The sequence below is a fragment of the Eleutherodactylus coqui genome, chromosome 4 (assembly GCF_035609145.1).
Source record: "Eleutherodactylus coqui strain aEleCoq1 chromosome 4, aEleCoq1.hap1, whole genome shotgun sequence".
Lineage (NCBI taxonomy): Eukaryota > Metazoa > Chordata > Amphibia > Anura > Eleutherodactylidae > Eleutherodactylus > Eleutherodactylus coqui.
Window position 1 is genome coordinate 225,129,168 of NC_089840.1, and position 26,422 is coordinate 225,155,589.

Genomic DNA, 26,422 nt, shown 5'->3' on the forward strand with positions numbered 1-26,422 from the left:
GATCCGATATGTGAGGTTTGCTACGTTTTTTAGGTGGCGTTCACATTTGTTTTTTTTTTCTGTCGTCTGATATATATACATCTCAGGCCTCCGGCACTCTAGTGTATTTGGGGCCGTGTGCTGTCCATGTTAATTCATAGACCGCACACAGCCCTATTGTAGCCTATGGGGCTCTGTAGACTGATGTCCGCATGTTCTATTCCTGCCCGTATCACGGACGTAGGCCATGCTAATGCACGTCAATGCGTGTTGGCCATGTAAATCCGATGTGGTTTGTGCCCGAGCCTCTAGGCTCAACTCACACATACGGAACGTGAGCGCTCAGGCTTAGGCTTTACTCACACGAGCGTTTTATCGTGGCGATTGTGCCGCGATAAAATTACTGCTAAACATTGCAACCATCTGAAGCATTGGATTCCATTGCATTCGTTCAGATGGGCGATTTTGAGGCGCGTGAAATCGGCGGTCGGATCACGTGGATGTATTATGTAACTACACGCTATGCCTCACCCTCACTCGTCATCACAGCATCCACTAGGTAGGCCACGGAAACCAGCAGCACACTTTAATGAAAGTTGTCTAGATGAAAATCTGACTGTGTTGCCCATAGCAACCAATCACAGCACAGCTTTCATTTCTTACACTGCTGAGTAAAATGAAAGCTGCGCGCTGATTGGTTGCAATGGGCAACAAAGATTTTCTTTTAGACAGCTTTCATAAGTATACGATGCTGGGGTAATTTTCCGTGGTCACCCTGGACAACAAAATTAACAAATGGGAGGCATCTCCAGTCGCCATCCGGGGATGGGCTTTCCACTGAATATGATGAAGTGTCGGATTTGTCACACAACGGACACCAATGGCGCCAAAGGTCTGCCAGGTTTTGTCTGTATGCTGCGCTATTCTTCCCATCCATTATGACGGTATGTGCAGTGGATGATCCCGACAGCCTCCGACCTAGGTTGTGAACATGGCCTCACATGCGTCTTAGGACTAAACGAAGCCCTGTTTGAACCTGGTCTTAGTCCTTATTGCAAGACTCCAGGGGGAGCCCAGGGTGGCAGTACCAATGTGGTTCACTGATGGAAATGCAGGGCAACCCGCCGAATTATCATGGCGTCATTAATAGGTTGCTGGTCTGCATGGTGAACTACATATATCAGAATGGTCTGGCACCTTGTATCCACTATGTGTGGGAGTATACACCAAGCATCCACCCCCCTCATTATCAGGAGGCAGTGTGAGTGGCTGTCTTATCGGTGTCCTGCACAGGTGTTATTGGCTCCTCCATTTGGTAGTCAGCTACCTGCATGGTGAGAGGAGGATGCATCTATATGCACTCCTCACTCAGTAAGTAACGGCCATGTTCTGTGATTGTTTTTAATTCTTGATTTCCGCTTCTGTGATGCATTTATATTAGTGTAGGGACCCACTACAACGCAAGGAACCGTGAAGTAGTTAGTGGGCTCATGTATCTTGGCCAACATCCAACCAATGCCTTGCATTTATTATCTATCATTCACATGCAGTGTGGCTTTAAGACTCCAGGGGTTGAAATCAATGAGAAACACTTCAAATCCTCTCTCACGGAATTTCACAGAAATGCGTTTCTGCCTAAAATTGCCCGGCATTTGCAGATAAAATGCACATTGAGCGAGATATTGGGCCCGAGTTTCTCAGCCTGATGCTCGCCCCTGTGAAACCAGCCTGAGAAGTCTAAGCTGATCATTAGGGTAATAAACTCTATATATCGGACTAGTGTTGTCTCTGCAGTGTGTGCATTGACTTCTGCAAACCCTATTTAGATGAATGAGGCAGTTTCAGAAATTACAATAAACATATCTTGTGTAATTCACCATCTTTCTGCACCCCTCTCTGGGGCAGCACACTGTGGTGACAGTCACGCTGATTGTAGTGATGTGTCTGCTGGATGGATCTGTACAGTAACTTACATTATATCAGTAGCAGCACATGTATAGGAGTAGTCCTGCATATTCATGAGCTGCACCCCCCACCCTCCAGCCACTGATTGACAGCTGTCTGCCAATTACTGTGGCTAGAGAGACCTGCTATTAATTGGCTGGAGGATGCTGTGGATGTGGCTAGTCTGCAGCTCATTAATATGCAGGACTACTTCTGTGGCTGTTACTAATAAAGTGTGATGGCCCAATTACACTCAACGATTATTCAACTCAAGTTCATTCAAACGATGGCATATGACATGAGCGATCATTGCTACGTGTAAATGCTGCCATCGTTCACTCCTTAGTTGAATGATGATTTCAAGGTGAGCTTAAAATTAGAGATGAGCGAGCATACTCGCTAAGGGCAATTACTCGATCGAGCATTGCCCTTAGCGAGTACCTGCCCGCTCGGAAGAAAAGATTCGGCTGCCGGCGGCGGGCGGGGGAGAGCGGGGAGGAACGGAGGGGAGATCTCTCTCTCCCTCTGTCCCCCCCTGCTACCCCCTGCTGACTTGCGCAACTCACCTGTCACCCGCGCCGGCAGCCGAACTTTTTCTTCGAGCGGAGAGATACTCGCTAAGGACAATGCTCAATCGAGTAATTATTCTTAGCGAGTATGCTCGCTCATCTCTATGCTGTGTTCTTCACGGGAGTAGGATATTACATTGCTGGCAGCCTGTGCGAGAACCATGGGGCTGTGTGCAGAGCTCAGACCACATGCTGTGCTCTGCAAACAGCTACTGGAGGCCCTTTTACATGCAAATGAAGATGATAAAGTGTTAATGAATAGAGATGAGCAAGCACCCAAATGCCCGGGTCCACGTTATTCGAGTCGAGCTTTTCAGAAAATTCGAGAGCTCTACTCGAGTAACAAACCCCATTAACTACAATGGGAGATCGAGCATTTTTGTATGTGGGACGCCGGGTCCCAATCTTTTTTTTTTTTCTTTGTTCATTCTCTCTCTCTCTGCCAAAAAATTTGCCAATGACGCTCGCTGCGTCGCGGTGGGGAGGGGCCAAAACAGGCATGTCACAGCGGGGAGGAGCCAAAAACTGGGCGGGGTCAAACACAGCGTGATGCTCATTCGAGTAACGAGCACCATCGAGTACGCTAATACTCGAACGAGTTTCAAGCTCAGCAGAGTACGTTCGCTCAACTCTATTAATAAACATTAGTGTCCATTAACACTTTATGGAAAACGATCGCTAAAGCAGTCAATTTTTCAATCATTTTAAAGATTGCTTTTGCTTGTAAATGGGCCTTAAGTGTCTCATAAAGTACAGCACAGATACATACAAAGGACATATCACTGTAATCAGTGTGACAGGCGCTACTTTATGGTGCTCTAAGTGAAGACTGCAAAAACAGATTCCCTTTGGTTAAAGCCAGTTAATTGACAATATCAAGTTATTATTGCTGTTTCTAATGATGCAATCCTCTAATATAATCCTGGCAGGTCTCCAAAGTAGGCGCTTTAATTAGTGCACATCCACTAACCTCAATACAACTCTACCCGACCCATAGGATTTGTCCATCTGTAGTACAATATGGCTACAACCTAAGAATGCGAGCTGTACTCAACTTTCCTTCTTGACTGGCATGTGTGAGACTGAGATACACATGGTGAGTCCTTATTAATTAGTGATATGTATATGTTCATCTTAATGAGCAATCACTAACTAGCATAGCAAATCTCTCCACTAACCTTTCCAGGCAATTAAAATGGGTCAGGAGGGTTAAGGTTAGGGAGAGCATCTTTGAGGTCGCGGACTCGCTGCGGACATTCCACAATGGAATATCGCACGAACTCCACATTGGCCAAATCCACACCCAAGTGGTATTTTTCCACCCTAAAAGATTTCAGTTTGTTTCTAACTAAAATTGTACAGAAAATGGCTCACATTGAAGGTGGAAATAAATCTGAAATGATGATCTTGGTCAGATTTTTTAACCCCTTAAGGACCAGGCTGTTTTGTACCTTAAGGACCAGACACTTTTCAGGGATTTCACCCATGTGGTGATTTTACTGCCCTATTTTTTTCCTTCAGCTGCCAAAATTATTTTGATGCGTTTTTTTTTTCGTGACATATAGGACTATTTTTTTAATATCTTTTTCAATTACTTTTTTTCGTTTTTTAGTTTTATTGGGGGTAAAAACATTTATAGTTGTGTTTTTAATTAGTATATTTACACTAAAATAAAGTATGGGAATGGGTTCCTCATTTGCTTTTTTATGTATATTTTTTTATTTAATTCTGTAATTTTTTCTTACTTATTTTTGTAACTATTTTTTTTACCATCTATGTCCCCCATGACATCATATAAGACCTAAGGGGGACATTCGCATGTTTTTTTTATTTTTATTTATCACTTTTCCACTGTAGCTGGAACATCGATAGGATCCCCAGTTACAGGGGAAAACATCCCCTGTAGTGACAATAGTCACTGGCAGAGCTGATCATGTGACCGCCAGCTCGCCTAGTGGAAGAAACATTTCCACCTTCAATTTTAGTATATAGCGCTCATTGAGCGCTATGTACCCGGGAAAGGAGAAGATAGGAACAATTAAAAACCACTTCTCCTCTGGGTTCTTAGCTGTGACTAACAGCTGAGACCCTCACCTGTTTCTGCTTTATTGCAGAACCAGAAGCTTTAATCCTGTGCCATATTTCTGCTATCGGGCAGGATTAAAGCCCAGGACCAAGCACTGTAAATTTACAGCGCTTGGTCCATTATGACACAGAACTTTTCTTAAAGCGTCAAGTTAGACTTTGCTACTTTTGTACTTGTTTATAGACTGACATGCAAGCGTTTTTTGTACTTTATTAAAAACACCAGCAAAAAGGATGTTAAAAATCTTGTATGCCAGAAACCAACTTGACTAACAACCAAGTATAAGAAATGTGTCCAGTAGGCTGAAAGTTGTGACTCGTTCTCCCTTTATAAAGTGTAGTCTTACACCAGTTATAAATGCACCCTGTCATTTCTTAGTAAACTTGCCCATTCATACACTGTATAATACAGATCATCCGCATTTGTGAAGAACATTGTTTTCATGTAACTAGTGCAGCCTGACCTCCAAGACTCTATTGACATTGTTACAGTCAGTACAGTGATAGCGGCAAAAATCAGCCTGTATTATCTAAATGTGAAAATAAACCCTTTATATAATCTCAAACAGATCACCTCAGTATAAAGGAAATGGACAACAGCCAACTCAAACGCTGATTAGGCAAAACTTATCTAAAGAAGCTTTTGGTGGCCTCATTTAAACCCAGGAGAAAGGTCTGACTGTACACAATAGTTTGTTCTGCCCACTACCAGACATAAGATTTATCAATCACAGGTATCCTAAAGACAAAGGAACAAGATGGCTTAATTGATTTAAGTCTGAGACATATTAATTGGAGTAACCATAGTCGAGATCATGATGGATTTCTTAAGCTACCTTAAGGCTGCATTCCCACGAACATATATCGGCTCGGTTTTCACGCTGAGCCGATATACGTCATCCTCATCTGCAGGGGGGGGGGGAGGATGAAAGAGCCAGGAGCAGGAACTGAGCTCCCGCCCCCTCTCTGCCTCCTCTCCGCCCCTCTGCACTATTTGCAATAAAAGGAGGTGGGACGGGGCAGGGCTAAGTTCTGAGAATTAGCCCCGCCCCTGTTCCGCCTCTCCCCATTGCAAATAGTGCAGAGGGGCGGAGAGGAGGCAAAGAGAGGGCGAGAGCTCAGTTCCTGCTCCTGCTCTTCCATCCTCCCCCCCTGCAGATGAGGACAACGTATATCGGCTCGGCGTGAAAACCGAGCCGATATACATTCGTGGGAATGTACGCTAACACAGGACAACTGTTGGGTGCATAAGCGCCCGACAGCCGTCCCAACGACTATCGCTCCTATACACTACACAGAAGAGATAGTGGTTCTGTGAATGGAGGTGCAGGGCCAGAGCTCTCTTCTGGCCATCCACCTCCATTCACTATAAACAAGAGTTGTTCATAGATTCAGCAACACCTGTTTACACGGTCCGATGGTCACTTGGTTTTTAGTTCTCTGCTTAAAACCAAGCAACTCCAACCAATGAGCGATTTGTCACTCAGTGCCTTGTTGGCGGCTGCTTGTACATGGGTCAACTATTGCCTGAATACTCGATTTCCAACATTTTTTTTTACCTTTAATTAGGGTGCTACACTTAGCGATCTCATTGTTGCAGTTTTGTAGCAAGTCCAGGTGAAACACAAAAAAATATGTACTTCACTAATCTTGAGTGAACCAAACCTAGAAACCCTGTTTCAGGTTGAACTTTGCTAAAAGTTTGATTCAGTATGATCCCGAACTGAGCTTTTAGTAAAGTTCTACTTGAAACAAAGTTCTACTGGTTCGGTTCGCTCAACACTGGGTATAATACCGTCTAAGAGTCATAAAAGCCATGTACAAAATGAGTGTTATGCAGGGACTTTATGGCTCTTAGACGGTGTTACACACTAGTTTTAGGGGTTTTGGTGAACTTCTGGTTTGGTTAATACTAATTCGGATAGAACCAAACTTTTTGCAAAAGTTTGGCGAACCGATTTTTGAAAAGTTCACTATATTTCACCAGTCCTTGCTGCGAGTCCCTGGCAATTAATGGTAAACAGTATGCAGTTACTGTAGCTCGGCCTCATTGTGTAATAGCATCTCTGCAACATTACCTGCACTGGTTCTACTCCAGCTCTCATCAGCGGCTCACGTCCCTTGAGAATAAAGGATTGGACGTGTAGAAAATATACACAATAGTCATTTCAACACACTCTACTTCTGGTGCACCGCTGCTTGAGTAGGCCTATAAATTCAATGAAATAGAAGCAGAATTCCAGCTCGCTGAGGAGATCACATTGAAAACTTCTGTTTTATTGCAGGCAAACGAGGAACAAATCCATCACCATTTGAACTCAAGCGTTTCGAGAAAGAGTTCTTAATCATAGAGAGTTCAAATGTTGATGGATTTGTTCCTTCTTTGCCTACAATAAAACAGAAGTTTTGATCTGATCTTCTCATTTGCTGGACTTCTACTTGTACTGTATTTCAAAGGATTGGGCATGAAAGACTTCAGCCAGTGGAGGGGATTCGGGACACCACGTTAAATGGCCAGCCAGTCCTTTATAGGACACTGCATTGTTTATGCACTTTGGTAACTGTCTATTGACAATACACTTGGAATATTCAATAACTGCAAACATATTTTTCTGGGAACCTTTTTATAGGCCAAGGGTGAAACTACTTTTAGGGCCTCAGGTGACAAGACCATTCATCTAATCACACCACAACTCTAAGGGTGGCTGCACACGGGCAGATTTCCACCGCGTATTACGCGGCGGAAATCCGCGGCGTTGGCCCGCAGCTATTAGGTTCTAATGAACCTAATAGCACAATGCTCACGGTGGAATTCCGCCCCGTGAATTCTCCCGTCCTCACCTGCGGCATTGCAGTCAATGGAAGCCATCCGTCACTCTATCTTTCACTGTAGTACAGCGGAAGATAGCGTTAAACCTCTTCCCCGCCTACTACCAGCCGCGTCATGTGACGCTGTGGGCGTGTCATATGACGCAGCTGGCGCGTCACACGCTCTATTGCGCATGCGCGCCAAAGCGTCATGCGGGACATCGGCCGCTGGATTTGGAGGTAAGTATGGGGTCTCTGGGGGGGCGCCGTGACGGGCTCCGCTGTAGAATTCCGCTTGCGGAGCCCGTCACGGCCGTGTGCAGCCGGCCTAAGGCTTTGCATATTTGCCTTAGATGTAAATGCATGCCTAGTTTTGCAGCAAATATGACAACTCTTTCTAGGTGCTTGATTTTTTTGACAAAGAGTGTATAAATCAGGAGGGTTACAGTTTCTCCTTGTGGAGACCACCTAGAAGCTGTAAAGAGAATCAAACGGACATGCAATGCACCTTTGGAAAATATAGTATGTCAGTAGAAGATGTTACAATGCTTTGGCAGTGCTTATATAGCCTTATATAGTGTTAGGATTAGAGATGAGCGAGCGTACTCGCTAAGGCAAACTAATCGAGAGAGTAGTGCCTTATGCGAGTACATGCCCAAAAGATTCGGGTGCCGGTCGGGGAGAGCGGGGAGGAACAGGGGGGAGATCTCTCTCACTCTCTCCCCCCTGCTGACTCCAGCAAATCACTGCTCTACCCCGCCGACACCCGAATCTTTAGAGACGAGCTGGCAGGTACTCGCATAAGGCACTACTCGCTCGAGTAGTTTGCCTTAACGAGTACGCTCGGTCATCTCTAGTTAGGATCCATTTAAGGGGATTGTACCTAATTATAGAATGCCATAAATGACTGGTGCCAGGAACGGTATAGCTTCTCCTAAGGAGGTGTGAGAGACTTATAAGGCCATGCATGCTCCTCTGGAAAATTTGAATATGTAAAACAGAGATGGAACAATGCCTCTACAGCGCCACCTATTAGAAGGCAACATTCCTGCAAGTCTCCTAACACCTTCTAGGTGCTCCAACTAAAGAGAAACTATACTCTTTCTAACTCACATCATAGGCCTCTCACCCAGCAACCTACTGTACACAGATGAGGGGCAAAACCCCCTAAACACTCTGTCTGTACATGGCTATCTTTTCCTTCTGCAGAAGACTCTGGCTTTGTCTTATATTCCCAGTCATTGTTACAAGTCCTGTTAAAAGGTTGGACATTGACTGGCAGGAATCTGTCTTCTAATAGGTGGCATTGTACAATAAATGATTGAAGCATATTTGGCTAGGTCAAGGAGAAGCAGAATTGGTGGGGTCACCAAACTATCACATATCACCCAATTATGACCTATCCAGTCAATATCTATCGTAATTAATCTGCTTAGTAATGCAGAGGTATATCATGCAAAAAGTATGACAGAGCAAGTTGGGAAAGTAAACAAGTAGATGGATATGGAAATAGTTAGAGAAGTTGGAAAAATTAGATACAGTACTGCGCTGTGCATTCTAGATGCCAGGAATCAGACAGGATTGTAAATCTTTTCCATAGATGATTATCAGTCTCATTGTAAACACTGGTTGATTTTTGGCGCATCACATTGGAAGTTGACTGTGCTTTATACGGTGAAATAGGACGCAGCTGCGATCGCTCTTGCAAATCCTATTTATAACTGTCTGAATTGTGCAGCTGCTGAAAGCAAAATGGCTCTTGTGTTGTTGATGAGCAAATTAAAAGGCAGAAAAAGAAAGTAAAGTGATTTTGGCATTCCGGGGGGCTTCTTATTTAATCAAACATCAGGATGTTTCCATTTACTTTAAAAAAAAAAAAAAATGTTCCCTCCATAATGCATGACTATTTCACATACATAATGGTGCAAATTCTTGCAGCCTGCTGTACAGGTTTTTAAAGATACACCTGCCATGAAAGCGGCTGCAAATCTTACGATTCTTTCTTCCTGGTCTGCAATTAAATATAAATGAACAGTCCAGGATATTTCACTGGAAAGAAAGCGTGACGTTCATTACATCTCATTTATAGCAAAGAAGTTCTTGTATTCTGGAAACCTGCCCACATTAATTGGCTAGATCTTATAAAAGAAATCTTCTTGTCCCCCCAGGACCCTCAATTTTACCTTTTTTGGCTGCTAGAAGGCGTAGGACAGGACTGCTAGCTCCACTGAGCAAAGATTGTCCTAAGGGACCCTTTCACTAGGAGCGGAATTCTCTGCACCAAAATCTGCAGGGCTCCATGTGGATTTCGAAGCGGAAAGGGAAATTGGTAGAGATGAGCGAGCATGCTAGGTTAAGGCAATTACTCGAGCGAGCACACTCGTCCCGAGAAATTTCGGGGGGCGGTAGGGGAGAGCGGGGAGTTGCGGGGGGGGGATGAGAGAGAGAGATCTTTCTCACTCTGATCCCCGCCCCCCTCCCGAATTTTCTCAGACGAGTATGCAGTTACTCGAGAAGAGCGATGCTCGCTCGAGTAACTGCCTCAACCGAGCATGCTCGCTCATCTCTAGAAATTGGATAAATCAGCTACCAATCTGCATCAAAATCCACATGGAGCCCTGCAGATTTTGGAACAAAATTTTGTGGCATCCCGGTGGAATTATGAAAGATTCGGACTACAGTGAACATTGAACTGTATTTGGCTCGAAGCCAATAAGATGTCACATACACAATACATTATAGTGTAGTACCCCAGATTTGGGTACTACAGCACGTCTGTAGTTATCTGAGGGTTAAATTATGTTTTTAATCTTGGTTATTATTCTGTGTAATAAATGTGAAGTTTTATGCTTTTGTGGTGATTTTGCATGTCTCACTGTATGATGTTTTCTGGCAATCTTCTCCAGCCTCTAGTTAGTTCAGGTCACCTAGAAACAGCCAAATGAGTGGATAGCCAGTTTCACAGAAAGAGCCTGTGATTGGTAGAATAGATCCTCTTTACAGGTGGGCCTATTGTGAAAGTATAAAAGGAGGAGTGTGAGGGGCTTAAGTCAGTCTAAAGTCTGAGCCTGAGCCTGAGAAAGACCGGTGAGGAACAAGGAGAAAACCTCTGCTAGAAGATCACAGAGTAGCCAGTGTGGTGGGAAGAAGGAACAGCTTAAGTATGAGTACTCAAGAGCAAGAACTGTTTAGCAAAAGAAAAAGGAGAGAGAGAAAAGATGAATGAGATCTAAGCAAAGAAAGGAAACTAAGTCAGGACGTAATAGTCAACGCCAGGGAGAAAAGCTGAAAGGATAAGTAAAGTGTACAAATGTAGTTTCTTGTACCAATCCCCTGAGAAAAGTTAAGAAGTAATCAATGTCGGCAAATGTAACTATCTGTACACCAGTCATTCAATGTAAACTATTTGAAACAAGTCAACAAAAAATGTCCTTTGCTCTCTGAAAATAAATCTGGTTATGGTTTACTTTACAACCGACTCCTAGAGTCCTTTCCCATCAATTTAACACCTGCACTGGGGTACAACACTACATGCTTCAGGAGGGTAAGTTTCTACCCCCATTTTTGTTTAGTTCTCTACTATTTGTAAATTTTTTTTTGTTCGGAACAGGTCCCTACCCATTTATGAACTGGCATCCCAACTCCGTGGGTAGCACCTTAAATAAGAACTGCCATTTACTACTGTGAAAAACCATGCCAGGTCACGTTTGCCATCGGAGAGGAGCAGCAGTGCCAACGTGACTACCATCTTCCTTTCCATCGGCTCCCCCTCCTAGGTCTGGGCCAGGTATGCACAATAGCAGCAGCACTAAAGTGTTGGTTTAGCCTTAAAGGAAGACTGAAGAGGGTTCCTGTGCAAGGACAGCATGTGGCCCTTAGCTTTCTAACCTGATGAAACTGGGGTGCTATTCCTGGGGTATCTCCATCATAGCTCTCCATAAAATCTCTCAGTAATGCACCAATAATTGTAAGGCTACTTATTCACATAAGCTGTTAGCCAACGCTCGTTCTACTGACAGCTATCACACCCAACACCCCCATATACTTGCACACTCAGCTTCACCAAGCATGCATCTGTTCTGGCAACAGCTTATATCCCGATAACAAAATGATTGGGCAGTTAATGTACCAAGACCCAATTCTCACAACCCCCACAATCTGGCACAATGTTTAGTTTTTTCTGTCCATTAATATGCTAGGGTATTGCTTGGAATAAGTTCACACACTGCATTTGATCACTATGCTTAGTGTACTGTATATATAGGCAAATGCTCCCAGTATATACACTATTGTGCAAAGTCTTAGACAAGTTTATGGCTGCATTTCAGCAAATAGAGATGGGGATTTGGTCAGGATTAATGGTGCCCTCAATGCTGAGAAACACAGGCAGATACTTATTCATCATGCAATACCATCAGGGAGGCACATGATTGGCTCCAAATTTATTCTGCAATAGGATGCCAACGCTAAACATCCATTAATGTCATTAATAACTATCATCAGGGTATCTTGTGCCAACCTCTGGGGCACTCTATTCACATTAGCCCCTCTCTCCTGTCCTCACCTATGAACAGCTCGCATGCACTTTTTACTTTCTTACTTAGCCTCAAATCCCCTAATGCCTCTAACAAACATAACAGTCGCCCTCATAAATCTCCTAACCATCTGCTCACCATTGCTATCTTGCTGTTACTAGCAGCTGGGGATATCTCTCTCAATCCTGGCTCACCCTCCACTGCTCCTAACTATTATTCCCTACCAGACTCACTTAGAAAATCCCCAAGCCCAACTGGTAGCCCATGCATACCCTCCCCAGACTCCTTTAAATGTGCGCTCTGGAACTGCCAGTCAGCATGTAATAAACTCCCCACCATCCATGACTTTTTACTGCTCAATCTTTAAATCTGCTCACTCTCACAGTCTGACACGGCTTCCCCTGTTGCACTGTCTTACAATGGCCTGCAGTTGTCCCATACCCCAAGACCGGACGACAGGTGTGGTGGTGGAGTAGGTGCTCTTCTCTCCCCAAATTGTACCTGTCAGGTCATCCCCCCTACCCTCACTCACTTTTCCATCATTTGAGGTACATATCCTACGGCTTTTCCATCCGCTGTCCAGTCACTTTGCATTTTGTTAATTGACAAAAATAAACTATTAACACTACTATTTTTGGAAAGTATTCTTAGGGTGGTTTCACACCGGCACAGGGGATTCCACTTTCCTGCTGTAGTCGGGAAACAGGTCATGGACATGAGCCCTTACTTTGCTGCATTTTTTCCACACCTGCCTAAAAGTTTTCCATAGTACTGTATATGATTAAGGGCGCCTACCCACTTGCGATTTTTTTTTCCTTTGCGTTTTGCGTTTTTTCTGAAGAGCAATTAGTATAGAATGTGTTCTTGTCCATTTGCGTTTTTTTTTTCGGTCCGTTGCAATTTTTCACATAGGAACTGTCAGTTGCATATGTGTCCTTATTTTTCTCTTAATGCACCCATGAATGTCAATGGAAATTAACGGAAAAGGCGCGAAAAACACGCGGAAAATGTGCCAAAAACGCACGGAAAACGCTGCATTTTTCACGCACGAAAATCGCAAACGCAAGTGGGTAGGCGCCCTAACACATCAATAGTCCTTCCATAGCCAAACATTTGCTAAAAGAGAGTTGCTATACAGGTGTTTGCTATTTCTGCACCACCTATAGCTATCACACGCAGGTTACGCCTTTGTTACATTTTTAAATTGGTTTATAAAGCAAAATCAACTATGCTCTTCAATACATGGGACATCCTGCAATAAAAAACTCTAAACTGTGTGATTATGTTTTTTTTACAATGGAAGTCAATGGTGGATGTATGCACCTCTATAGGCATCACATGTCTAGTGCACATCACACATAAATGTACTTTACATTCAGCCATAAACATTAGGAGTAGTTCACCAAGTATTACAGCCTGCACAGGAGCATAATACAAACAGTTTGAAATTCTCTTCTGCTTCCATTTAACCCTTTCCAATCCACTGTCTGACCTCTGAAGACATTATGATTTAAGGCTGTACAGCTCCGATGTTAGAAGACGTCCATTGGGGTTCTCTTACTGTATATTGCCAGCCTCTCTGCTGTCAGAGCCTATTCAACCTGTCACCTCATGCAGTACTGGCTTTAGCCAGCAGATAGTGCCGTTGTATAACGGCAGAAAAAGAGTAAGCCCCTAGGAAAACCAGGACACGAATTGGATTGGAAAGGGTTAAGTCTGTTAAAAAGCTATAGGTTACTGTTTATAGCACAATGTCATCTGTCAATGGAGATGCTGCCATACTTGGTTGTGTGCTGATGGATTCACAGGAGGTCAGTCTTACAGTCACTACATAGAGTTATCACAAATCAATGTCGCAGGTTACATTGGGAACCTCTTACATTGAACATATGGTCGGATCTGCCAGTAGCATGGATAGAGCAGGAGCAGCTGAGCGGACTGATATGCAGTTTTGCATGATGCTATTCAGTAGAACTCATTTAATATCAGAGCTTAGGAGTCCAGTGGGCGGTCCTATCAGTGATTGACATCCTTCCCTCGTACACACAGAGATAGTTGACAATCACTGTTAGGACGGCCTACTGAACTCCTAAGCTCAGAATGAGCAAGTTATTAAATTAATAAGTTGCTAGTTATACCAAAACTTTCCCCATAAAACTATATATCCATCTGCTCAGCTCCTCCTGCTCTACAACATGCTGTCTGTGGTTTGGACAGATTGTTTAATGTGATAGGTTAATACTGTATTGTAATACGGTTCTATCAGGTTCTCAGCTCTTTTCAATACAGAGATCATTTAAATTCATGCACAGATTTGCTAACGACATACATTCTGCAGCACAAGACTGCCCTGCCACTAGAGGGCGTAAACCGACTTTAAAGTCTTATCAAACTAAAATTTCTCCATAGCTTAAAAAAACTATTGCCAGAACATCACTGCGATAGAGAATGGCTATTCATGGAATATACAAATATATTCTCTTAAGGGTTTCCAAATCTTCAGGCCGCTTCACACGGGTGTACTGTGCATGCGATACGCAGACAATAGAACCTACTGTTTTCAATGGGTCCATTCAAATTTCTGTATTTTGCGTGTGCATTTTGCTCACACACAAAAATAGAACATGTTCTACTTCCCAGAGTATTTACACACCAATGGTCTCCATAGAAGTCAAATGGGGGGTGGGGGGGGGCAAATCCACAATACACAAAGGAGATTCATGAAACACTATGTAAGGCCTTAGTGAGAAGGGTGTTTTATGTGCGCATGTTGCTTGTGTTTGCGATCCGCATCTATTAAGAACCAATGCTTTTCAATGGCAGCGGTCATATGCGCAATATTTACCTGCACACAAACATGCACAGCGGTAAATATAGGGCAGCGGATTTTAAAAGGCATGTAACTGCGGCATTTGTCTTTTTTGGATGTGAAGCCCCTGGATGTTGTCACAACCAGGGGTTTCAACTTGAGTTCAATGGGGCCTGCGACAGCACGCCAACCCTATTGAGAACATATAGTGAAGATCACGATTGAATGACAGCTGAGAGCTGCTTCTGATTGGTCAAAGTGCTCAGCCAATCAGAGGCAGCCCTGAAAGCACTTCAGAGCAGTGCAGGGGAGAAGACCCAGTTGGATAAGCCTGAGCTCCGGCAGCTGTGGGGAGGTAAGTTTTTTTTTTTTAATTTTTACACATTTTAGGGATGATTTTTCAGGGAAGGGCATATATTTAAAGCCCTTCCCTGAAAATCACTGCAGGGCTGTTGGCAGCCCAGTGCTTTCAATAGCGCTGCCCTATTGAATTCAATGGGAGAACATTGCGGTCCTCTACCACAGCTGTGACAGAGGATTTTTTCATTTCCACGGGGAATCCCTTTGTCACTGGACATTGTGACAATGCTGTGACAGTGTTCAATGACAAGGGTACTCCCCGCGGAGATGAAAAATTCCTCTGTTACAGCTGTGACAGAGGATCACGATCTTCTCTGTATGTCAATGGGGCCGCTGCTGCTGCCGCTTGATCCAAAGAATCCCCTGCTGCGGCTGTAATAGTGGGCAGTGCACTTTATGTGCGCATAAACGCAGCCAAGTGCGTGACGCCCGCTTCGGTCACGCAAATTTTTTAGGCATGCGTTTTTGCACACATACATTCTCACATAACGACGCCCGTCTGACTGAGCCCTGACTCCTCTGGAAATGTTCAACTAATTAGCTATTTCAATCGGTGCATTTGTTTGGCGTTTGTAAACGAACATACCCTGCAGGCAGAGCAAGTATAGTAAAATATGCCGATATGTGCGCAGAAAAGCCTCTTCTAGTGCACAAATACATTGCGTTCAGGCGCACACGTAATTGCGCTTATGTTTTTGTGAAACCGGCTTCACTATGAAGATTTCTCACCTAATTGTCCTAACACACTGCAAATTTTTTAACTTGGCTACTCGCCTTTCTGGGTTCTTCCATAATCACAGGATTATCAGGATGTTCCAAAATAAAGTACTACTTTGTGGGAATTGTATCTGCAGAGCATGAATATTCAGAGATGGACAGCAGTAAAAAGCCTCTTAGTCACACCACTATATATAGTGAGTAGTTGTTTTATCAGAAGGAAGGGAATTCAAGACTCATCGTCTTATAAGCCAAGACTTTTAGCACCATAAGGCTGGATTCACACCGGGTGGTCTTGAGGAATTGTCACTTGCTTTTCAACACTTAAGGCTGCAGAAGCTTGATATAGTAAATCTTATAGCATAGGAAGGATTGGGATCTGTCACAGATTCGCTATATGTTCTCCTGTTCCTCGCCTCTTTTTTTCTCCCCTTTTCTTCTTATGTAAGACTAACATCGGCACCTTTCTTCTATGATGGACACAGTTTACCTTCTGCACATTTCTGCTATGACATTTGTGCACAACAAACATCCACTATCCTACAAAAAGTAATTTGGACAGCTGAGAATCAAAAGTATATTTATTTACATATGTTAATACTTAGTGGGACTCCTTTGGATACTCTTCATGATTTACTTTCTACTAACATCTCAAACACTTCAGCTGATATTTCCCTGCATTCATCCTGCAAACTACTGTCGAGTTCTCTGAAAGAAGATGCATCGTCCTGTCTACAAATGTGCAAGGACTGTCATCATTGGACAGTTGAGCCATGGAAGAACATTCTATGGAGTGACGAATCATGCGACTCTATCTTCAAATCAGACGGACGTACCTGGGTGTGGAGGATGCCGGGAACGCCTTTTGCCTGGGTGTTCTGTGCTAACAATTAAGTATGGCAGAGGTTTTGTTATGGTCTGGGGAAGTTTTATGTGGGATGGTTTCGGTCTGTTAATTGTAGTGGCAAGAACCATGAACACAGAGGTGTACCTTGATATTCTAGGCAATAATGTGCTTCTGACAATGTGGCAATACTCTGCGAACTGTCAGCAATACTTCCAACAAGTACAAATCCAACGCAGTTTTGCATTGGTTTGAGGATATAGATGTTCCACGATTGGAATGGCCTGCACAGAGCCCAAACGTGAGCTCTACTGAACATCTTTGGGACAAACTGGAAAGTCGGCTTAGGAAATATAAACACCTTCATCCATTTTCTTTGAGAGAACTTGCCTGGCATTTGCAGGATGAATGGAGGGAAATACCAGCTGAAGTGTATAAAGTGTTAGCAGAAAGTATGCCACAGATAATATCTAATGTCATTAGGGCCAAAAAAGGCCTCCTTTAATTCCCTCAGCCTGTCATGTTTTACATATTTCGGTGTATCTGATTCCCCATGCACTCACCCCAACAATTCTCATCACTTTCTTCAGTATCTTAACTACTGTATACAGAAAAGTATTCTCTTGTCCATCAGGAAAAACATGGATTCAACGGTTGGTTTCTTACCATGTAGCAAGAAAGAGTCAACAGAGTTGTGACTTGGAACCAGATGCAAAATCTTTAACAGCCCACCAAATGCCAAGTGGCATTTATCGTATCGATGTCCTCTTAGGATACAATTTAGGCTTTCAAAATTAGAGACGACAGCTTGCAATCATCCCTTGGATATATACCCTCCTGACAAGGAGCCATGAAACATTATTAGCTCCACCGTTGTGTGAAACCTACCAAGAAAAACACCTTGGGCCTTATGCATAAAAACTGAATTTGAATGGAAAAGTGACCATAAGTGCACTAGAAAAATAAAAGTTGATAGCAATTTTTGAGCTTTTTTCATTTACAGTGAGACACAAACCACAACATACGCGGTGCAGGCACTTGTCTATATATAGTACATATAATGTGCTTCTAATGATCCGTCTCTTACTTGGTTTCCTTCGTGTATCTTTCCGTTATCTGATCTGCCACCTGATCTCGGCTGCTTTGATTGCAAAATCCCAATTCCATGTCTGCTGGAGCCATCAAACATCTTCTTGTCCATGTGGTACTGAAGGTCCCGGGAACATGTGGCATTTTCTTCCAATTCTGTTGCTCTGTGAGGGTAGTTTTCTTTATTGTCATCTCTGTTAATTATAAAAGATACAATAATGATGAGAACCTCCACCCAATGGATGGCAATGTTAACCATTTCATTAACAAGTAATCATAAACAGCTATTCCAGCTATTCCAGAATATCTGGTCTTGGAGCGGGACTGAGATGCAATGCCAGACACAACCTATAGACTGGTGCTAGAAGAAAGTAGACATGTTTTTGTGTAGGACCAAAAATCTGTAATTCCAGCATGTTTGTTATTTTTAAAAGCGCTCACCGTGCAGTATAAATAATAGGTTAAAATTAATTCTGCAGGCCGGTATGATTATGTCAATACCATCATATTTTATCATTCACCTAATACGCTACTATACTTCAGTACAGCAGTGTATTAGGATGGCTATAAAGCTTAGCCACAGAGGCTGAGCTTTATGACCCACAATAGCTGGCAGACCCAGAGGCTATATTCAAGCCTCCAGGTGCCATGGCAACCCATTGGGACCCTGTGATCACATTGCAAGGGTCTGAAGGGGTGACAGAGGGAGCCCCCTCCCTCTGTTAGCCTTTTACATGCCGTGGTCGCACTGACTGTGGCATGTAAAGGGTTAAATAGCAGGAATCAAAAATTTCTTTGGTTCCTGCTGTTAGAGCAAGTGCTTAGCTGTCATCCGACACCTGAACACCCGCTTTCCTCTTTTGACAGTGCTGCAGATTAAAGCCCCTTAATGGGCGCTGTCAAAAGACCTATGGTTGGTCGTTAAGGGGTCAAATTAATAAAATACAAGTCATTCAAGTTTTCCCACATAAAAGTGCTGTACAACACGCTGTCAGCAGTTTGGACAACATGATCAAGCTGACAGACTCCCTTTAATATGTTTTATAAAGAATGATTTTAAACTTCATATATAAAAAGGAAACACTGCTGTTATTAAGTGAGAACCGCAGCAGACAATATGCCTGACAGTCACGACTCATATGACACGGGTCAGTATTACAAACAGTGCTGGCCCTAGGTTAGATCGCACCTTGTGCAGAGTTTTTTTGTGCCCTTGCATCCTAAGCAAAAAACATTATTGCGCTGATAGGCATTCTACTTATATTCTGCTTGTGCAAAAAGCAGCAGGATAGCAGCATACCCACACCAGACCAGCTCAGTGAATAAATATTGTACCAGAACCAAGCTTATATCGTAAATACAGCACCAGAACCAAACTCAGTGCACTAATACAACACAGACACCAAGCTCATAACATAAATACAGCACCAGAACCAAACTCAGTGCACTAATACAACACAGACACCAAGCTCATAACATAAATACAGCACCAGAACCAAACTCAGTGCACTAATACAACACAGACACCAAGCTCATAACATAAATACAGCACCAGAACCAAACTCAGTGCACCAATACAGCACAGACACCAAGCTCATAACATAAATATAGCACCAGAAGCAAACTCAGTGCACTAATACAACACAGACACTAAGCTCATAACATAAATACAGCACCAGAACCAAACTCAGTGCACTAATACAGCACAGACACCAAGCTCCTAACATAAATACAGCACCAGAACCAAGCTCATAACATAAATACAGCACCAGAAGCAATCTAAGTACATACATACAGCAGCAGAACTAAGTGATTGTGTTGGCAGGGTGTTGATGGACTGACAATGGTGCATTGAAATATCAAAAGGGGAGGAGAAAAGGCCAGGAGGATGATGATTCATGTAGCAGCATAGACTGATGCCAAACAGAGGAAGGAGATCATCTGCCCGGATGCTAAGGAGGTGATTGCCCCCAGTTTATATCCTCCTGCTGCCCCTCTACAAGCTGGTGGCTGGTGCCCTGCACAACCCCATGGGTTACAAGTGGCTAAGAGTTCCAAGGCATAGAACCATTAACTTGCTTAACCTTATTATGGATATGTTAATCTAGTAAGAAGGACGTTTGTCATAACCTTATTCTTAGAAGACCGCTAGCTACTCATGAAGAGAAAGCTCATTTTTCAACAATATGAAATAGTTGTCTTTTACTCAATACCCACATTAATCACATTCATCTCAGAACGTTGATGTCAGCACATCCTGATCAATGTGTGGAGAAGACAAGTTACCCATTTCTTCTGCTTCTTTACAACTAGGTGACAATTTGCTGCCAATATAGAATTGATATTCACTGGGTATATCCCTTAAAATATAACTTTTATTAACAAATAAATATAAAATAATTGGGCCTCACAAAAAACAGACAAACTAGAACAAGGCCAGTATGAACGAACCAGTATGAACCATTTTTATAATAATAATTCTTTCAGAAGGTTTCTCTGAAACTTGTCCTGAATGGTTACTGAAACTATATTCTGCATGAGCACGCATCATTATTTGAATGGTGGTCCGCTGGGTGTTTCTAGCAGAATTTGACTCTTCTTTGACTGGTAACTTGTGGTCGATTATCCATCAGCCACTTGCGTATTCTTTCTCGGGGGGCATCAGCAGAGGCCTTGTTTGTGGTTTATCCACTCACAACTAAGCTATATACAGTTCCTTTTCTCCATCATGGACAAAAATCTATCATAAACGTCTACTGGTGTCCTACTGCTTCAAAATCTTTAGCCCGGTGCTATTATCTAGATAGGGCAGTTACCTGGTCAGAACCAGACCTTTTCTCTTACCTAAGAGGTTTGCGTATTATGCAGACATAGGCCTGATCGCCTTTTGTCATTTTTCACCCCTAATGAATTTTGGTCTTTTTTGATGAGACACAATAGAAACCCGAATGCACGTCGCCATTGGAGGTGTTCTGTAAACCACTTACCTTGACGGAACGATCACCCTTTTTGCATCTTTTTGCAAAGGACGCATCCTGATATAGTCCTCTAATCTGTGTTGGGTGGCATCCATCCCCAATGGTGACTAAATAAGAGTGCATAACAGTGTCTCACCTTGCAGGCTACCCCTGCACTTTAATAAGGGGTGTCAATTATATATATTTCCTCTGGCTTCTCTCCAGGGTTCAAATTCTTGCTCTGTGTTTGTCAGTTCTAGTTTGTCTGTTTTTTGTGAGGCCCAATTATTTTATATTTATTTGTTAATAAAAGTTATATTTTAAGGGATATACCCAGTGAATATTTTGAAAAAGCCTTTCTTCTATATCCCTCTGCCTCTGTGAATTACAATATAGAATTGATGGTCCAGCAGCCTCAGATCCTTGAATGGTAAGTTATTTTTAATTTTTTACAAAGTAAAAGTGTTTTTGTTTTTTATTTTTTTAATACTTTTTTTACTTTTTTTTTTTGTCCCTTTAGGGGACTTTCACAGAGACCCATCAGGACCCCCTGATCACATTCCGGGGGTCCAATGGTGACAGCCCTTTACCAGCATGTAAACGGTTAACACAGCAGAGATTGGAGGTTTTCTCCAATCTCTGCTGTAAGAGCTGGTGCCTGGCTGTCCTCTGACAGCCAAGCACCAGCTCTCCCTACCACAGAGACCATCGGCTTGCTTCTGACAAGCCGATGGTCTCTATGGCAACCTGTATACAAACTAGTGCAGGAGTTTAAAATTAAAAGCAGGAGATTGCCGGCAGATCAGCAGTATCTCCCTGCTTCTTATTTTAAAGACCTGAACTACTCTGTGTGGGTCTGTGCAGGCAGAGCACACCGCCACAGCTTGTGGCATTGTGCTCTGCAGCTCCCATAGTGATACATAGCCTGAAAAATCTTCCGGACTATATCACTATGGGCAGTGGAGCTCGTCCCGGAAAATTTCCAGGCGTGCCACTCAAGGGGTTAAAGCAAGCCTGATACTCTGCCGCCCGCTCACCTATCAGTCCTGGCCGACGCCTCTGTCCCCGCCGCTTTGGCATTATGCCTTGGTCCCGGGCGATGGCTGTCATTTCCGTTGTGCGGCCGCATCAGTGGCCCGTGACGGGCGCTCCGAGCTTAGTTTGGCTTCTCTGCTGGCGAGGGGGCCGCCGCCAGGGAATCCACTTGTTCCTGCCAGCGCTTCTACACTGACAGAGCCTTCTGCCCAGCCACCACAGCCGATACTGTCGGGCAAGGCACTTGTTCCCGGGGGTTTCGCGGCTTCAGCTCCGGCGCCTGCTTATATGGATTCTCTATTTTTTTGTGTAGTGCCCTTGCAGGACCTGGGGGCTCTCCTCCGTGCAGCCAATCACGTTTAGGGGGCATCACCCTCCTTTCAATCTTGACTCCACCAGGAATTCCTGGTGGCATCAAGATACACTAATACCGATTGGAGTCAGGAAGGAGATTTTTCCCTTAAATGGGGAATATTGGCTTCTACCTCGTTGTTCTTTTTTTTGCCTTCCTCTGGATCAACATTGGAGAGTAACAGGCTGAACTGGATGGATACATGTCTTTTTCAGCCTCAAACACTATGTTTAAAGGCAAAGGGTGTGACACTAAATACTGATTTGATATAGATTACTCTTTTGTTCATTCACTTTGCATGCTGTTAATTGACCAATAAAACTATTAACACTTCTATTTTTAGAAGTATTCTTACTTTGCTACTTTTTTTACTCACACCTGTCTAAAACTTTTGCACAGTACTGTATCTTTATAGCATTGTGCATGGCCTTATAAGTCTCCTAATTTACCTCTCAGGTGTCTCCTCACATCCCTTCTAGGTGCTCACGTTGGGGAGAGACTATACCATCCCCTGACCCACTCACTCTGTAGGTATCTCCACACACTTTTTAGGTGCTTTCCTTAAGGAGAGACGACACCCCTTTTGACCCACGTCACAGGCCTCTCACCAGCCAAGCCAGAAAGCTACTTCACACTAATGAGGGGGAAGCACCCCGAAACAGCTGCCTGTGTATGGTGTTCTGGCTTGGTTTTCTATTCCTAATCATTTGTTTACAGACTTGTTAACAAGTCGTACATTGATTTGAAGGAATGCTGCCATCCAATAGGTGGCGCTGGAGAGGTATTTTTTCATCTTCCTCATTTGCATAAATTACCCAGAGGAACATGCATGGCCTTAAAAAGTCTCCTCACTCACTTTTCAGGTGTATTCTTACACCCCTTCTGAGTGCTCTCCTTGGGGAAAGACAATGCCATTCCCCGACCCACTCACCCCTAGGAGTCTCCACACACTTTTTGGGTGCTCTCCTCAAGGAGAGACTACACCCCTCTTGACCTTTATAGCAGCCAGAGCTCCAAATCCCCTTCACAGGCATAACTTTATTCAAATAAGGTATGGAAAAGTATCTCCAAAGCACTATCTATAGGAAGATGACTTCCCTAAAAGTCACCTTTCAACAGGCCTTGACAGCACGACTAAGGGGATAAGCCAAACTAGAATCTTCTCCAGAAGGAAAAGACAGTCATCTGAAGACAGAATGTTTTGGAGTGTTTGCCCCCATCAGTGAAGGATATTGGCTGGCTGGGTGAGAGGTTTTTAATGTGGGTCTGGGGGGAATAATGTCCCTCCTTGAGGAGAATGCCAAGTTGGTATAGGGAGTCTTTAATTGGCCATGCAATGCTCCCTGGCAAAAAAGTATGCAAATAAGGGATAGAAATGTACCACCAAAGCACCACCTAGTAGAAGGTGATTAGCAGGTGAGTATAAAAAATACATTCCCCCTCACCACCCCAAACAGCACCAAAACTAAGTTTATGGCGCTGTTCTGTGATGACAGGTTCCCTTTAATGGGCACAGAATTTGCACCTAAAAATGACTTTAATGATAAAGGCAAAGATTCACTTTAAGGATATATTGGTACCTGAATACAGACATCTATACTACTACAATAGCAGTGACTCATTCCATTACTGCTAAGTGCAGACATCTCACCATGTATACTAGTATAATACACTTCTACTTATTCATTTCCATCCCCATTTTGCCAGTTTCTGTGCACTAGATTAAGTAATGGCCTCATTGTATATGTCGCAATCTAAATGCCTTCAATATAACATAAGGCTGATGTACCTGAGAGATAAAATTCTGCAGTTTTAAAGTGATTAAAACTCAGACTAAGAGATCCATTAATACATCAAAGCCAGATGAAATGATGTGCCGATTTAATAAAGCCAGTTAAAGATTTAATTGAAACCTGTTTTTGCCTCAATAAATCAGAGACTCGTGTAAAATATCATTACTTAAAGGAATTGTATGAGATACGTCTGATATTCAAGCAAACGGGGCTGAGCTGCAATACCGGACCACAGTTTTTTAGAACCTTATACAATCCCTTAAGGGGGATACCAAGATTGAAAGTTATCCCCTATCAATAGGATAGGGGATAACTTGTTGATTGGTGGTAGTCTCATTGCTGAGAACCCTGCCAATCTCGAGATCAGGGGCCCAATGTCCCCTGTCTTCCTCACAACGCGGTGTTAGGCCCCCTGCACACGGGCGGAAATTCCGCAGCGGGATTTACTGCAGAATTTCCTCCCGTGGAAGCTGCCATAGGATTGCGTTAGAATCGCGGCATGTTCTATTTCTGAGCGGGTCTCGCAGAGCCCCGACAGAAATGTCATTCCCTGGGCGCTGGCTCCGCTCTGCGCATGCACCGGCTAACCGGCAGCTGGCACATCAAAGAGCCGAAGCCGCGGGAGAGGTGAGTGCCACGCTGGTCCCTTCAGGAGCTCGGGTCAGGTCCCGCTGCGAGAATTCAGCAGGCAGCCTTACAGAACAGAGTGCTGGTCATACAAGTACACCAGTGCTCCATTCACTATCAATGGTGCTGCAGAGATACCTGAGCAGTATCCGCTTGGGTATTTACATAAGCCCCATTGAAATAAATGGGGCGTTGACCGCACATGCTTGGCCAGCTCTTCCTTCATGCTGACATCACTATAGGGGAAGAAGACATGAATGTCCTGTTTTGAAGATCCGCAGGGTCCTCAGCAGAGAGACTCCCACAGTTAAGTAAGTTATCCCTCAACCTATAGATAGGAGATAACTTCCAATCTTGGTACAACCCCTTTAAATGTAGGGTCAAATTTGATGAATTTACACCAAGGAATTATGCTTTTCCCTCACATCTTTCATTGGGATTACATCCTTTTTATACTGGTGCAGGGTTCCAGGAAATACAAATTTTCTGCTACTGTCTAGCAAATCCATCCTCAAAATAAAAACTGCCCTTTATGTTAGGCTATAATCTATGAATGTATTCATGCATTTTGCCAAAGGGTTGATAAAAAGACAGAAAATCTTAAAGGGCTCCTCCAGAATTTTTTTTTTACTTATGAATTATCCTCAGGGTAGGTCATCAGTAGTTGATCGACAGGGGTCCACCGCTCAGCCCACTATCATTGCAGACAGTTCTGCAAGCAGATAGCACTGTCCGTACTGCAGTGGCACAGCTTGGTACTGCAGGCACAGCTTCCAATAAATTCACTGGGAACTGTGCCTATAGTACTAAACCAGGCTGCTGCAACACAGACAGCGCCATCTGCTTCCAGAGCTGTCTGCACTGACAGCAGGCCCAGCGATCAGCTGATAGGAAGGGATCTTAAACAGTGGAATCAAGCTGGTCATCAATAGTAAAAGTGCTTGGCAACCGCTTTAATACCTTCCCAGTCCTTTCCTTGTACATCTATAGATTCTAATATGTCTCTAAATTAGACCACCAACTCATATGGCTTATCTCTCCTCTTAGATATACAACGAGGGCTTAAAGTACGTCTTCTATTTTATTAAACCTTGACAAATTCATTAGTGAAGGAATTTAAAGGGGTTTTCCCACAACGTTCTGATACAGTGCTCTAATTCCTCTACATACATATCGATTAGATATGCAGGAAATAACATGCTAGCAGCCACCACTAGAGGGAGCTCAATTATAGCACAGTATGCAGTAAACCCCCTCTAGTGGCGACTGCTGGCAACCTGCATGTTGTCTTTTAAATCTATGGGGGACATTCATAAAAGCTTTAACGTCGGTTTCTGGGGTAAAAAAAGTTGTAGAAACTTGTGGATTTATAGAAAAATGTGTGATTTTTGAATTCTTGCACAGCCCTCGCCACCTTTTAAAAAAATGGGCAGAGCTTTTGGGAGAGGGTGCGGACACCCTGGACCGACACATTTATGTGTAAATTACGCCAGAAACGGAAATGAATTATACCAGAAATGTACGCTAGGTCGGACCTGGCGTACATTTCAGTGTGGGCGCACGATGCTGCCGATATGTCTCTCATATATGAAGGGGCACGCGCCTCTTTATTTATAAAGTGCATCCCGCACCTGGGAGAATCCTAGTAAGTCCGTCGTTTAAAATGCTAGTCTTAATAAGTGTCTCCCTATGTCTATGTGGGGGATTTGGAGCTCTGTATCAGAAAAAAAAAGATTTCCAAACACAATAAATATATATTAAGAAATTAATTGTATATTAGGAAATTTGGACTTAAGAATAACATAGTGATAAAAAATAAAAAAAATGAATTTTATACGTTTTTGCATTGTGTAGAAGCTTCAATACACTTCTATGAGGCCGTCGTCAGCTGCCAGATGCAGTCGAAGATGAATGAGCAT

The 26,422-nt window shown here is 43.4% G+C and overlaps 1 protein-coding gene across 2 annotated transcripts in view; it reads right to left on the minus strand.

Moving 5' to 3' along the window:
* FAM13C (family with sequence similarity 13 member C) overlaps nucleotides 1-26,422 on the minus strand; it is a 284,231-nt gene that overhangs the window by 81,431 nt on the left and 176,378 nt on the right. For both annotated transcript variants that reach the window (XM_066600788.1, XM_066600787.1), the window contains one exon: nucleotides 17,738-17,933. In XM_066600788.1, coding sequence (XP_066456885.1) covers nucleotides 17,738-17,933 — 196 coding nt within the window. The remainder of the gene's footprint in view (nucleotides 1-17,737; nucleotides 17,934-26,422) is intronic.